This window comes from Heterodontus francisci, unplaced genomic scaffold (genome assembly GCF_036365525.1).
Source record: "Heterodontus francisci isolate sHetFra1 unplaced genomic scaffold, sHetFra1.hap1 HAP1_SCAFFOLD_730, whole genome shotgun sequence".
In the NCBI taxonomy this organism is placed as follows: domain Eukaryota; kingdom Metazoa; phylum Chordata; class Chondrichthyes; order Heterodontiformes; family Heterodontidae; genus Heterodontus; species Heterodontus francisci.
In genome coordinates, this window is record NW_027140910.1 from 139,168 (window position 1) to 155,004 (window position 15,837).

Consider the following 15,837-nt stretch of genomic DNA (forward strand, 5'->3'; position numbering starts at 1 on the left):
GTTTTTTGAGGAAGTGACGAAGATGATTGATGAAGGAAGGGCAGTGGATGTTATCTATATGGACTTTAGTAAAGCCTTTGACGACAAGGTCCAGCATGGCAGACTGGTACAAAAGGTGAAGTCACATGGGATCAGAGGTGAGCTGGCAAGATCAATACAGAACTGACTCAGTCAGAGAAGACAGAGTGCAGCAGTGGAAGGGTGCTTTTCTGAATGGAGGGATGTGACTACTTGCGTTCCACAGGGAACTGTGCTGAAAGTTTTGCTCTTTGTAGTATATATAAATGATTTGGAGGAAAATGTTGCTAGTCTGATTAGTAAGTTTGTGGATGACACAAAGCTTGGTGCAGTTGTGGATAGTGATGAGGATAGTCAAAGGATGCAGCAGGATATAGATCGATTGGAGACTTGGGCAGAGAAATGGCAGATGGAGTTTAATCTTGGCAAATGTGAGGTAATGCATTTTGGAAGGTCTAATGCAGGTGTGAAGTATACTATAAATGGCAGCACCCTTAGGAGTATGGACAGGCTGAGGGATCTGGGCGCACAGTTCCACAGGTCACTGAAAGTGGCAATGCAGGTGGATAAGGTAGTCAAGAAGGCATACGCCATGCTTGCCTTCATCGGTCGGGGCATAGAGTATAAATATTGACAAGTCATGCTGCAGCTGTACAGAACTTATTGAGGCCACTCTTGGAATATTGCGTGCAATTCTGGTCGCCACACTACCAGAAGGACATGGAGGCTTTGGAGAGGGTACAGAAGAGTTTTACCAGGATGTTGCCTGGTCTGGAGGGCATTAGCTATGAGGAGAGGTTGAATAAACTCGGATTGTTTTCACTGGAACGACAGAGGTGGAGCGGCGACATGACAGAAGTTTACAAAGCTATGAGCGGCATGGACAGAGTGGATAGTCAGAAGCTTTGTCCCAGGGTGGAAGTGTCAGTTACTCGGGGACATAGGTTTAAGGTGAGAGGGGCAAAGTTTAGAGGTGATGTGCGAGGCAAGTTCTTTACTCAGAGGGTGGTGAGTGCCTGGAACCTGCTGCCGGGGGAGGTGGTGGAAGCACGTAGGATAGCGACGTTTAAGAGGCATCTTGACAAATACATGACTAGGATGGGAATAAAGGGATACGTTCCCCGGAAGTGCAGAAGGTTTAATTTTGGCAGGCATCAAGATCAGCGCAAGCTTGAATGGCCGAATGGCCTGTTCCTGTGCTGTACTGTTCTTTGTTCTTTGAGTGACCACCGCAAGTCCTTGTGGAGACGAAGTCCCGCCTTCACATTGAGGATACCGTCCATCGTGTTGTGTGGCACTATCACCGTGCTAAATGGGATAGATTTCGAACCTATATAGCAATGCAAAACTGAGCATCCATGAGGCGCTGTGGGCCATCAGCAGCAGCAGAATTGTACTCATCCACAATCTGTAACCTCATGGCCCGGCATATCCCCCACTCTAGCATTTCCATCAAGCCAGCAGACCAATCCTGGTTCAATGAAGAGTGCAAGAGGGCATGCCAGGAGCAGCACCAGGCATACCTCAAAATGAGGTGTCAACCTGGTGAAGCTGCAACCCAGGACTACTTGCATGCCAAACTGCTTAACAGCATGCGATAGAAAGAGCTAAGCGATCCCATAAGCAACGGATCAGATCTAAGCTCTGCAGTCCTGCCACATACAGTCGAGAATTGTGGTGGACAATTAAACAACTAACTGGAGGAGGTGGCTTCACAAATATCCCCATCCTCAATGATGTGGGAGCCCAGCGCATCAGTGCGAAAGATAAGGCTGAAGCATTTTCAACAATCTTCAGCCAGATGTGCCGAGTGGATGATCCATCTCAGCCTCCGCCTGAAGTCCCCAGCATCACAGATGCCAGACTTCAGCCAATTCGATTCACTCCACGTGATATCAAGAAACGACTGAAGGCACTGGACACTGCAAGAGCTGTGGGCCTTGACAATATTCCGGCAATAGTACTGAAGACCTGTGCTCCAGAACTTGCCGGACCCCTAGCCAAGCTGTTCCAGTGCAGCTCCAACACTGGCATCTACCCTGCAATGTGGAAAATTGCCCAGGTCTGTCCTGTACACCAAAAGGAGGACAAGTCCAACCCGGCCAATTACCGCCCCATCAGCCTACTCTCAATCATCAGTAAAGTGTTGGAAGATGTCATCAACAGAGCCGTCAGGCGACATTTGCTTAGCAATAACCTGCTCAGTGACGCTCAGTTTGGATTCCGCCAGGGCCACTCAACTCCTGATCTCATCACAGCCTTGGTTCAAACATGGAGAAAAGAGCTGAACTCAAGAGGTCCGGTGAGATTGACTGCCCTTGACATCAAGGCAGCATTTGACCGAGTACGCCATCAAGGAGCCCTAGCAAAACAGAGGTCAATGGGAATCAGGGGGAAAACCCTCCGCTGGCTGGAGTGATACCGAGCGCAAAGTAAGATGGCTGTGGTTGTTGGAGGTCAAGCTCCAGGTCATCACTGCAGGAGTTCCTCAGGGTAGTGTCCTAGGCCCAACTATCTTTGGCTGCTTCATCAATGACCTTCCTTCAATCATCAGGTCAGAAGTGGGGATGTTCGCTGATGATTGCACAATGTTCAGCACCATTCGTGACTCCTCAGATACTGAAGCAGTCCGTGCAGAAATGCAGCAAGACCTGGACAATATCCAGGCTTGGGCTGATAAGTGACAAGTTACATAGACACCACACAAGTGCCAGGCAATGGCCATCTCAAACAAGAGAAAATCCAACCATCGCCCCTTGACATTCAACGGCATTACCATCGCTGAATCCCCCACTATCAACATCCTATGGGCTACCATTGACCAGAAACTGAACTGGACCAGCCATATAAATACCTTGGCTACAAGAGCAGGTCAGATGCTGGGAATCCTGAGGTGAGTAACTCACCTCCTGACTCCCCATAGCCTGTCTACCATTTGCAAAGTATAAGTCAGGAGTGTGATGGAATGCTCTCCACTTGCCTGGATGGGTGCAACTTCAACAACATTCAAGAAGCTCGACACCATCCAGGACAAAGCAGCCCACTTGATTGACACACCATCTACAAACATTCACTCCCTTAACCACCGACCCACAGTGGCAGCATTGTGTACCATCTACAAGATGCACTGCAGCAATGCACCAAGGCTCCTTAGACAGCACCTTCCAAACCCGCGACCACTTCCAACTAGAAGGACAAGAGCAACAAATACATGGGAACACCACCACCTGAAAGTTACCCTCCAAGTCACACACCATCCTGACTTGGAACGATATCACAGTTCCTTCACTGTCGCTTGGTCAAAATCCTAGAACTCCCTTCCTAACAGAACTGTGGATGTACCTACCCCAAATGGACTGCAGCGATTCAAGAAGGCAGCTCACCACCACCTTCTGAAGGGCAATTAGGGATGGTCAATAAATGCTGGCATAGCTAGTGACGCCCACATCCCTTGAATGAATATAAAAAAACAATCCTTAATTAACCTGCACCTTTCGAAGTGACAGTTTATCCTGTCGCGCAGAATAGATTCCAATAATTTGCGCACTACTGAGGTTAGACTGACTGGCCTGTAATTATTTGGTCTATCCTTCGCTGCCTTTTTAAACAGAGATGCAACAACAAAGGGGGTGATGAGCCATGATTACATTGAATGTCGGGGCAGTTTCAATCGGATGAACAGTCTACTCCTACTCCTATGTTCCTAAGTGAAGCCTCTGGACCTGAATGAATCAGGACCTATCACTTCTTCGTAAACATCTCCCCAAATTAAAAGCAATGTCTTTTGTGTGATTATCCACAGACTAGTGCTTTACATTAAGAATTATTTACAAGCCAAATCCAGGAAGCTTCTGGTGACTTATTTTTTTAAAAACCCACAAAGTTCAGCATCTCTTCAAGATTCATAATGAATCAATGTTAATAATTCAAATGTAAGTCCTTGAAACATATTTCACACCAAAAAATGGATGTACTCTTGTAACACACCCAGTGCAGCATATCCAGGCATCACGATCTATGGCCTGCCCTTTCCACTGCTGATGGTCGGTGTAGCACACACACTTGTTCAGGGTATCCTTGAAACATTTACATGAGGCTCCTCTGTTCCGTTTACCAGTGGTCAGTTATCCGTGCAACACGATCTTGGTCAGGCAACTGTTGACCGTCTGGGCAATGTGACCCACCCAACGTAGTGGTTTTGCCGGAGAATGGCCTCAATGCTGGTGATGTTTGCTATTTCCAGGACTTCAATGCATGTGATCTGGTCCTGCCAGTGTGTCTTGATGATGCAGAGCCAGCGCTGATGGAAGCGCTCTAGAAGGCGTACATGATGGCCATCTGGGACCCATGACTCGCCATCATACCGAAGGGTGATGAGGACTACAGCTTTGTACACTTTGAGTTTAGTTTGTACATTTCAGTACATCACTGGATATACAGTTGCAAATCGTTCTCACTGTTCAGTCAAACTAATAGCTTTGCTCAGAGTGATGTATAATTTCCTGTTTATTTCTGTTCCTCACAGTTAATTTGGTGACAATTGTGGTCCTGTCTCGGAAAAAGTGTGGTCTCTCCAAATGTGTCACTCAATACCTGGTGGCCATGGCAGCGGCAGATCTACTGGTCATCATCCTTGACCTGATGCTGAGGCAGATTCCAATTGTCTTTCGGGAACAGCTTCTTTTCATGTGGAACCTCCGTGTATGTAATATTCACGCCGTCCTGCTTTATGCAGCCACAGACTGTTCTGTCTGGTTCACCGTCACTTTCACCTTTGATCGATTTGTGGTCATTTGTTGCCAGAAGCTGAAAAGTAAATATTGCAACGAGAAAACGGCGCCTGTGGTTCTGGGAACAGTGACTGTGCTGAGCTGTTTAAAGAATATTTTCTGGTACTTTATGTTCAGGAATGAATATATGATGCTGATCCTTCCATGGTTTTGTTTTGTAACACAAGAGGTTGCACAATCCCGGATGTGGGCGATAATTGAGACACTTCACCACATTCTAACCCCATGTGTTCCATTTGTCCTCGTTCTACTGCTCAATTCTTTAACTGTCAAATGCATTTTAGTGACCAGTAGAGCCCGCTGGAGACTTCGGAGCCACAACAATGGGTACAGTCCCAGAGACCCAGAGATGGAGAGCCGAAGGAAGTCTATCATTTTATTGTTTGCCATCTCGGGGAATTTCATACTGTTGTGGGCAATGTTTATGGTGTATTCTATATGGATCCGAATGTGGAGTATGGGAGATCAGTCTGTATATATACCTTTTTATGTACAACAAATGGGAGTCATGCTTCAGCTCCTGAGTTGCTGCACAAACACTTGTATTTATGCAGTGGCGCAGACTAAGTTTCGGGAGCAGTTGAAGAATGTGGTGAAATATGCCTTTGCTGTAATTGTTAGATTCATGAAATAATGTGAAAAACTGAAGCATTTCGAGCATCAGAAATCTAGCCCACCTCATTTTATGCTCAGCCAATGCTCCATCACTAGCTTAGCGATATCGTAAATTGCTGCTGTGAATTCGGAATCTGTCGTCTGTCGTCAGCATAAAATGACCAAAGAAAAATCACTTAAACTGATCGTATCAAATATCACTTAAAATGGTCACAATAAATATTATTTAAACAGGTTGCAGCAAATATTACTTGAAATGATCACAGAAAATAGCACTCAAAGTTTTCACAGCAAATATCCCGTAAAGTACTCACAAATATCCTTTCAATGGATAAAGCAAACATCACTTAAAACTGCCATTGCGAATATCACTGAAATGATAAAAACGAAAAACACTAAATGGACGCAGGAAATATCACATTGATTCGCCACAGAAAATGTAATTTTAAATGGTCACAGGAAATATCGCTTAAAATATTCAAAGCAAATATCACAAGCACTGAATACAACGGTCAAAACAAATATCAATTAAAATTTTCCAAACAAATGTCAATCAAAATTGTCGCAGCAAATATCACTTAAAATGTGCAGAGCAAATATTGTTTGAAATGATTGCAATAACTATCTCGTTTAATGGTCACAAATATTCATTAAACAGGAGACGGTAAATGCCCTGAAGAAAAGTCACAGCAACTATTATTTAAAATGGTCAAATATCACTTACAATGGTCACAGCAAATGTTGCACAAAATGATCACAAATATCCCTTAAAATGAACAGAGAATAGATCACTTAAAATGGTCAAAATGAATAACACTTAACTGGGCATAACAAATATCGCATGGAGTAGCCATAGGAAATATCACTTAAAATGTTTACAGCAAATATCACTTACGATGAACACAACATATATCAACCAAAATGGTCACACAAAATATCTCTGGAAATGTTCAAAGCAAATATCATTTAAACAAGTAACCGTAAATATCACAAAAAAGTGACAACAATTATCTCTAAAAATGCGAACTAAACACAGCAAATAACACTTACAATGAAAACAACTTATATCAATTAAAATGGTCACAGAAAATATCTCTTAAAATGCTACGTTCAATAATTGTTTTTAGCGATTATCATTTAAGTGATTTTAGCAATGGCAGCTTTAAGTAAAGTTTGCTTTGTGCATTTAAAGGATATTTGTGGCCATTTTATGGATATTTGCTGCGGCAAATTTGAACAAATAACAAAGAACAGTACAGCACAGGAATGGGCCATTCGGCCCTCCAAGCCTGCGCCGATCTTAATGCCTGCCTAAACTATAATCTTCTGCACCTCCGGGGACCGTATCCCTTTATTCCCATCCTATTCATGTATTTGTCAAGATGCCTCTGAAACGTTGCTATCGTACCTGCTTTCACCATCGCCCCCGGCAGCAAGTTCCAGGCACTAACCACACTCTGTGTAAAGAACTTGCCTCGCACATCCCCTCTAAACTTTGCCCCTCTCACCTTAAACCTATGTCCCCTAGTAACTGACTCTTCCACCCTGGGAAAAAGCTTCTGACTATCCACACATAACTTTGCAAACCTCGATCATGTCGCCCCTCCACATCTGTCGTTCAAGTGAAAACAATCCGAGATTAGCCAACCGAATGCCTTCTTGACTACCTTATCCACCTGCGTTGCCACTTTCAGTGACCTGTGGACCTGTACGCCCAGATCCCTCTGCCTGTCAATACTCCTAAGGGTTCTGCCATTTACTGTATACCTCCCACCTGCATTAGACCTTCCAAAATGCATTACTTCACATTTGTCAGGATTAAACTCCATCTGTCATTTCTCTGCCCAAGTCTCCAACCGATCTATATCCTGCTGTATCCTCTGACAATCCTCAACACTATCCTCAACTGTACCAACATTTGTGTCGTCCACAAATCTTACTAATCTGACCAGCTACATTTTCCTCCAAATCATTTATATATACCACAAACAGCAAAGGTCCCAGCACTGATCCCTGCGGCACACCACTAGTCACATCCCTCCATTCAGAAAAGCACCCTCCACTGCTACCCTCTGTCTTCTATGACTGAGCCAATTCTGTGTCCATCTTGCCAGCTCACCTCTGATCCCATGTGCCTTCACCATTTGTCCCAGTCTGCCATGAGGGACCTTGTCAAAGGCTTTACTGAAGTCCATATAGATAACATCCACTGCCCTTCCTTCATCAATAATCTTTGTCACTTCCTCAAAAAAATCAATCAAATTAGTAAGACACGACCTCCCCTTTACAAAACCATGCTGCCTCTCGCTCTAAATCCATTTGTTTCCAAATGGGAGTAAATCCTATCCCGAAGAATCCTCTCTAATAATTTCCCTGCCACTGACGTAAGGCTCACCGGCCTATAATTTCCTGGATTATCCTTGCTACCCTTCTTAAACAAAGGCACAACATTGGCTATTCTCCACTCCTCTGGGACTTCACCTGTAGCCAATGAGGATGCAAAGATTTCTGTCAAGGCCCCAGCAATTTCTTCCCTTGCCTCCCTCAGTATTCTGGGGTAGTTCCCATCAGGCCCTGGGGACTTATCTACCTTAATGCTTTGCAAGACACCCAACACCTCCTCCTCTTTCATAAGGAGATGTTTAAGACTATCTACACTCCCTTCCCTTGGCTCATCGTCCACCAAGTCCTTCTCTTTGGTAAATACTGATACAAAGTACTCATTTATTACCTCGCCCATTTCCTCTGGCTCCACACATAGATTCCCTTCTCTGTCCTTGAGTGGGCCAACCCTTTCCCTAGTTACCCTCTTGCTCTTTATATACGTATAAGCAGCCTTGGGGTTTTCCTTGAACCTGTTGGCCAATGACTTTTCATGACTCCTTTTAGCCCTCCTGACGCCTTGCTTAAGTTCATTTCTACTGTCTTTATATTCCTCAAGGGATTCGTCTGTTCCTAGCCTTCCAGCACTTACGAATACTTCCTTTTGCTTTTTGACAAGGCTAACAATATCCCGCGTTATCCAAGATTCCCGAAACTTGCCAAACTTATCCTTCTTCCTCACAGGAACATGCTGGTCCTGTATTCTAATCAACTGACGTTTGAAAGATACCCACATGTCAGATGTTGATTTACCCTCAAACAGCCGCCCCCAATCTAAATTCTTCAGTTCCTGCCTAATGCAAAGAACAAAGAACAAAGAACAGTACAGCACAGGAACCGGCCATTTGGACCTGCAAGCCTGCACCCATCTTTTCGCCTGCCTAAACTAAAACCTGCTTCACTTCGGGGGGCCGTATCCCTCTACTCCCATCCTGTCCATGTATTTTATATTGTTATAATTAGCCTACCCCAAGTTAGCACTTTCACCCGAGGACTACTCTTATCATTATCCACATGTACCTTAAAACTGACGGATTTATGGCCACTGTTCCGAAATGCCCCCCTACTAAATCTTCAACCACCTGGCCGGGCTCATTCCCCAATACCAGGTCCAGTACGGCCCCATCACAAGTTGGACTATCTACATATTGTTTCAAGAAGCCCTCCTGGCGGCTCCTCACAAATTCTGCCCCATCCAAGCCCCTAGCACTAAGTGAGTCCCAGTCAATATAGGGAAAGTAAAAATCACCCACCACGACAACCCTGTTACCTTTACATCTTTCCAAAATATGTCTACATATCTGCTCCTCTACCTCCTGCTGGCTGTTGGGAGGCCTGTCATAATCCCCCAACATCGTGACTGCACCCTTCCTATTCCTGAGCTTCACGCTTGTTTGCCTCCCTGCACGACCCCTCCGAGGTGTCCTCCTGCAGTACAGCTGTGATATTGTTCTTAGCAAGTGATGCAACACCCCCACCCCTTTTACATCCCCCTCTATCCCGCCTGAAGCTTCCAAATCCTGGAACATTTAGCTTCCAATCCTGTCCTGCCCTAAACTTAGTCTCTGTAATTGCAACAACATCATGGTTCCAAGTACTAATCCAAGCTCTAAGTTCATCTACCTTACCTGTTATACTTCTCACATTGAAACAAATGCACTTCAGACCACCAGTCCCGCTGTGCTCCACAACATCAACACCTGCTCTTCCTCTCAGTCTTACTGGGCTTATTTCCTAGTTTCCCTTCATTTAGTTCACTTGCTGTACCACTGCTCTGGTTCCCACCCCCCACCACACTAGTTGAAACCCTTCCAAGTGACGCTAACAAACCTCACAACCAGGATATTTGTGCCCCTCCAGTTTAGATGCAACCCGTCCTTCTTGTACAGGTCCCATCTGTCCCTGAAGAGATCCCAATGGTCCAGATATCTGAAACCCTCCCTTCTACACCGGCTGTTCAGCCATGTGTTTAGCTGCATTACCCTCCTGTTTCTAGCCTCACTGGCACATGGCACAGGGAGCAATCCCGAGACTACAACGCTAGAGGTCCTGTCTCTTAACTTTCTACCTAACTCTCTAAACTCCCCCTGCAGGACATCGTCACTCTTCCTGCCGATGTCATTGGTACCGATGTGTAACACAACCTCTGGCTGTTCACCCTCCCCTTTCAGAATACCCCCTGTCCGTTCAGAGACATCCTTGACCCTGGCACCAGGGAGGCAGCATGCCATCCTGGAGTCTCTTTCACGTCCACAGAAGCGCCTATTTGTGCCACTGACTATAGAGTCCCCTATAACTATTGCTCTTCTGCGATTTGTCCCTCCTTGCTGAACAACAGTGCCAGCTGTGGTGCCACTGCTCTGGCTGCTGCTGTGTTCCCCTGATAGGCCATCCCCCCAACTGTATCCAAAACGGTATACTTGTTAGAGAGGGAGATAGCCACAGGGGATTCCTGCACTGACTGCCTGCCCGTCCTCGCGGTCACCCATCTATCTGCCTGCACCTTGGGTGTAACCACTTCTCTAAAACTCCTGTCTGTGACGCTTTCCGTAACCTGCATGCGCCTAAGTGTATCCAGTGGCCGCTCCAACGGATCCATGCGGTATGTGAGGAGCTGCAACTGGGTGCACTTCCTGCAGACGCAGTCGTCTGGAACGCTGGATGCGTCATGGACTTCCAACATCTTACAGGTGAAGCAATTCACCCCTCCAATTGACATTTCAAGCACTAATTAATAAATTAATTTAAAATAAATAAATACTTATTAAATCCTTACTAAATTGTGATAATTAACTGCATGGTCCCTAGTGCTAGCTTAATACCATACATATTAAATGCTGAATGAAGAAAGAGGAAGCACTGAGGATAAAGGGAGAACAGAGACAGAGAGAGAACTGAAGACAGAGAGAGAAATGAATTCAGAGGGAGAACTGAAGACAGGATGAACTGATCACAGAAAGAGAACTGAAGACAGATGGAGTAATGAAGACAGAGGGAGAAATGAAGAAAGGGTGGATTGAAGACACAGAGAGGTCACAAGTCAGAGGGAGATTGTCGACGGAGAGAGAGCTGAAGTCAGAGGGAGAACTGAAGACAGGGTGAAATGATCACAGAAAGAGAATTGAATGCAGATGGAGGAATGAAGACAGAGGGAAAAATGAAGAAAGGGTGGACTGAAGACAAAAAGAGATCTAAAGTCAGAGGGAGAACAGAAGACAGAGAGAGAAGTGAAGTCAGAGGGACAACTGAAGACAGGGTGAACTGATCACAAAAAGAGAACTGAAGACAGATGGAGTAATGAAGACAGAGGGAGAAATGAAGAAAGGGTGAACTGAAGACACAGAGAGATCTAAAGTCAGAGGGAGACTGTCGACAGAGAGAACTGAAGTCAGAGGGAGAACTGAAGACACGGTGAACTGATCACAGAAAGAGAACTGAAGACAGATGGAGTAATGAAGATAGAGGGAGAAATGAAGAAAGGGTGGACAGATCACAGATAGAGAACTGAACGCAGATGGAGCAATGAAGACAGAGGGAGAAATGAAGAAAGGGTGGACTGAAGACGCAGAGAGATCAAAAGTCAGAGGGAGAACTGAAGACAGAGAGAGAAGTGAAGTCAGAGGGAGAACTGAAGACAGGGTGAACTGATGACAAAAAGAGAACTGAAGACAGATGGAGTAATGAAGACAGAGGGAGAAATGAAGAAAGGGTGGACTGATTGCAGGAAGAGAACAGAATGCAGATGGAGTAATGAAGACAGAGGGAGAAATGAAGAAAGGGTGGAATGATTTAAGAAAGAGAACTGAATGCAGATGGAGTAATGAAGACAGAGGGAGAAATGAAGAAAGTGTGGACTAAAGACACAGAGAGATCTCAAGTCAGAGGGAGAATGCCGACAGAGAGAGAACTGAAGTCAGAGAGAGAACTGAAGACAGGGAGAACTGATCACAGAAAGAGATCTTAATGCAGATGGAGCAATGAAGACAGTGAGAAATGAAGAAAGGGTGGACTTAAGACACAGAGAGATCTTAAGTCAGAGGGAAAGTATTGACAGAGAGCGAGCTGAAGTCAAAGGGAGAACTGAAGAAATGGTGGAGTGAAGACACAGAGAGATATAAAGTCAGAGGGAGACTGTCGACAGAGAGAACTGAAGTCAGAGGGAGAACTGAAGGCAGGGCGAACTGATCACAAAAAGAGAACTGAAGACAGATGGAGTAATGCTGAAAGGGTGGACTGAAGACACAGAGAGATCTAAAGTGAGAGGGAGACTGTCGACAGAGAGATGGCTGAAGTCAGACGGAGAACTGAAGGCAGGGTGAACTGATCACAGAAAGAGATCAGAATGCAGATGGAGTAATGAATACAGAGGGAGAAATGAAGAAAGGGTGAACTGATTACAGGAAGAGAACAGAATGCAGATGGAGTAATGAAGACAGAGGGAGAAATGAAGAAAGGGTGGACTGAAGATACAGAGAGATATAAAGTCAGAGGGAGAATGTCGACGGAGAGAGAGCTGAAGTCAGAGGGAGAACTGAAGGCAGGGTGAACTGATCACAGAAAGAGAACTGAATGCAGATGTAGTAATGAAGACAGAGAGAGAACTGAAGACAGGATGAACTGATCACAGAAAGAGAACTGAATGCAGATGGAGTAATGAAGACAGAGGGTGAAATGAAGAAAGGGTGGACTGATCACAGAAAGAGAACTGAATGCAGATGTAGTAATGAAGACAGAGAGAGAGAACTGAATACAGGATGAACTGATGACAGAAAGAGAACGGAATGCAGATGGAGTAATGAAGACAGAGGGAGAAATGAAGAAAGGGTGCACTCAATACACAGAGAGATAGAAAGTAAGAGGAAGACTGTCTTCAGAGAGAGAACTGAAGTCAGAGAGAGAACTGAAGACAGGGTGAACTGATCACAGAAAGAGAACTGAATGCAGATGGAGTAAAGATGACAGAGGGAGAAATGAAGACAGGGTGAACTGATCACAGAAAGAGAACTGAATGCAGATGGAGCAATGAAAACAGAGGGAGAAATGAAGAAAGGGTGGACTGAAGACACAGAGAGATCTAAAGTGAGATTGCGACTTTCGACAGAGAGAGATCTGAAGTCAGAGCGAGAACCGATGGCAGGGTGAACAGATCACAGAAAGAGAACAGAATGCAGATGGAGTAATGAAGACAGAGGGAAAATGAAGAAAGGGTGGAATGATCACAGAAAGAGAACTGAATGCAGATTGAGAAATCAAGAAAGAGGGCGAAATGAAGAAAGGGTGGACTGAAGACACAGAGAGATCTAAAGTGAGAGGGAGACTGTCGACAGAGAGATGGCTGAAGTCAGACGGAGAAATGAAGGCAGGGTGAACTGATCACAGAAGGAGAACAGAATGCAGATGGAGTAATGAAGACAGAGGGAGAAATGAAGAAAGGGTGGAATGATTACAGGAAGAGAACAGAATGCCGATGGAGTAATGAAGACAGAGGGAGAAATGAAGAAAGGGTGGGCTGACGACACAGAGAGATATAAAGTCAGAGGGAGACTGTAGACAGAGAGAGAGCTGAAGTCAGAGGGAGAACGGAAGGCAGGGTGAACTGATCACAGAAAGAGAACTAAATGCAGATGGAGTAATGAAGACAGAGGGAGAAATGAAGAAAGGGTGGACTGAAGACACAGAGAGATATAAAGTCAGAGGAAGAATGTCTTCAGAGAGAGAACTGAAGTCAGAGAGAGAACTGAAGACAAGGTGAACTGATCACAGAAAGAGAACTGAATGCAGATGGAGCAATGAAAACAGAGGGAGAAATGAAGAAAGGGTGGACTGAAGACACAGAGAGATCTAAAGTGAGATTGCGACTTTGGACAAAGAGAGAGCTGGTGTCAGAGGGAGAATTGTTGGCAGGGTGAACTGATCACAGAAAGAGAACTGAATGCAGATATAGTAATGAAGACAGAGGGAGAAAAGAAGACAGGGTAGAATGATCACAGAAAGTGAACTGAATGCAGATGGAGTAACGAAGACAAAGGGAGAAATGAAGAACGGTTGGACTGAAGACACAGGGAGATCTTAAGTCAGAGGGAAAGTGTTGACAGAGACAGAGCTGAAGTCAGAGGGAGAACTGAAGAAAGGGTGGACTGATCACAGAAAGAGAACAGCATGCAGATGGAGTAATGAAGATAGAGGGAGAAATGAAGAAAGGGTGGACTGATAACAGGAAGAGATCAGAATGCAGATGGAGTAATGAAGACAGAGGGAGAAATGAAGAAATGGTGGACTGAAGACACAGTGAGATATAAAGTCAGAGGGAGACAGTCGACAGAGAGAGAGCTGAAGTCAGAGGGAGAACTGAAGGCAGGGTGAACTGATCACAGAAAGAGAGCTGAATGCAGATGTAGTATTGAAGACAGAGAGAGAACTGAAGACAGGATGAACTGATCACAGAAAGGGAATTGAATGTACATGGAGTAATGAAGACAGAGGGTGAAATGAAGAAAGGGTGGACTGATCACAGAAAGAGAACTGAATGCAGATGTAGTAATGAAGACAGAGAGAGAACTGAAGACAGAATGAACTGATCACAGAAAGAGAACTGAATTCAGATGGAGTAATGAAGACAGAGGGAGAAATGAAGAAAGGGTGGTCTAAAGATACAGAGAGATCTAAAGTGAGATTGCGACTGTCGACAGAGAGAGAGCTGAAGTCAGAGGGAGAACTGATGGCAGGGTGAACTGATCACAGAAAGAGAACTGAATGCCGATGTAGTAATGAAGACGGAGGGAGAAATGAAGAAAGGTTGGACTGAAGACACGGAGAGATCTTACGTCAGAGGGAAAGTATTGACAGAGACAGAGCTGATGTCAGAGGGAGAACTGAAGAAAGGGTGGACTGAAGACACAGAGAGATATAAAGTCAGAGGGAGACTGTCGACAGAGAGAACTAAAGTCAGCAGGAGAACTGAGGGCAGGGTGAACGGATCACAAAAAGAGAGCTGAAGACAGATGGAGTAATGAAGACAGAGGGAGAAATGAAGAAAGGGTGGACTGATCAAAGAAAGAGAACTGAATGCAGATGGAGTAATGAAGACAGAGGGAGAAATGAAGAAAGGGTGGTCTGATCACAGAAAGGGAACTGAATGCAGATTGAGAAATCAAGACTGAGGGCGTAATGAAGAAAGGGTGGACTGAAGACACAGAGAGATCTAAAGTCAGAGGGAGACTGTCGACAGAGAGAGAGCTGAAGTCAGTGGGAGATCTGAAGGCAGGGTGAACTGATCACAGAAAGAGAACTGAATGCAGATGGAGTAAAGATGACTGAGGTAGAAATGAAGAAAGGGTGGACTGATCACAGAAAGAGAACTGAATGCAGATGGAGTAATGAAGACAGAGGGAGAAATGAAGAAAGTGTTGATTGATGTCACAGAGAGATCTCAAGTCAGAGGGGAAATATCGACAGAGAGAGAACTGAAATCAGAGAGAGAACTGAAGTCAGGGTGAAATGATCACAGAAAGAGAACTGAATGCAGATGGAGTAAAGATGACAGAGGTAGAAATGAAGACAGGGTGAACTGATCACAGAAAGAGAACAGAATGCAGATGGAGTAATGAAGACAGAGGGAGAAATGAAGAAAGGGTGGACTGATCACAGAAAGAGAACTGAAAGCCGATGGAGTAATGAAGACAGAGTGAGAAATGAAGAAATGCTGGCCTGAAGACACAGAGAGACATAAAGTCAGAGGGAGACTGACGACAGAGAGAGAGCTGAAGCCAGAGGGAGAACTGAAGGCAGGATGAACTGATCACAGAAATAGAACTGAAAGCAGATGTAGTAATGAAGACAGAGAGAGAACTGAAGACAGGATGAATTGATCACAGAAAGAGGACTGAATGCAGATGGAGTAATGAAGACAGAGGGTGAAATGAAAAAAGGGTGGACTATTCACAGAAAGAGAACTGAATGCAGATGGAGTAATGAAGGCAGAGGGAGAAATGAAGAAAGTGTGGACTGATCACAGAAAGAGAACTGAATGCAG

General features: G+C 44.9%; 1 protein-coding gene across 1 annotated transcript; it reads left to right on the forward strand.

Moving 5' to 3' along the window:
• Window positions 1–520: 520 nt before the first annotated feature.
• On the forward strand, window positions 521–5,442 carry LOC137361390 (probable G-protein coupled receptor 139). The gene is made up of 2 exons (XM_068026262.1): window positions 521–626; window positions 4,544–5,442. The coding sequence occupies exons 1-2, from the start codon at window positions 521–523 to the stop codon at window positions 5,440–5,442; spliced, it is 1,005 nt and encodes a 334-aa protein (XP_067882363.1).
• The last annotated feature ends 10,395 nt before the right edge of the window (window positions 5,443–15,837 follow it).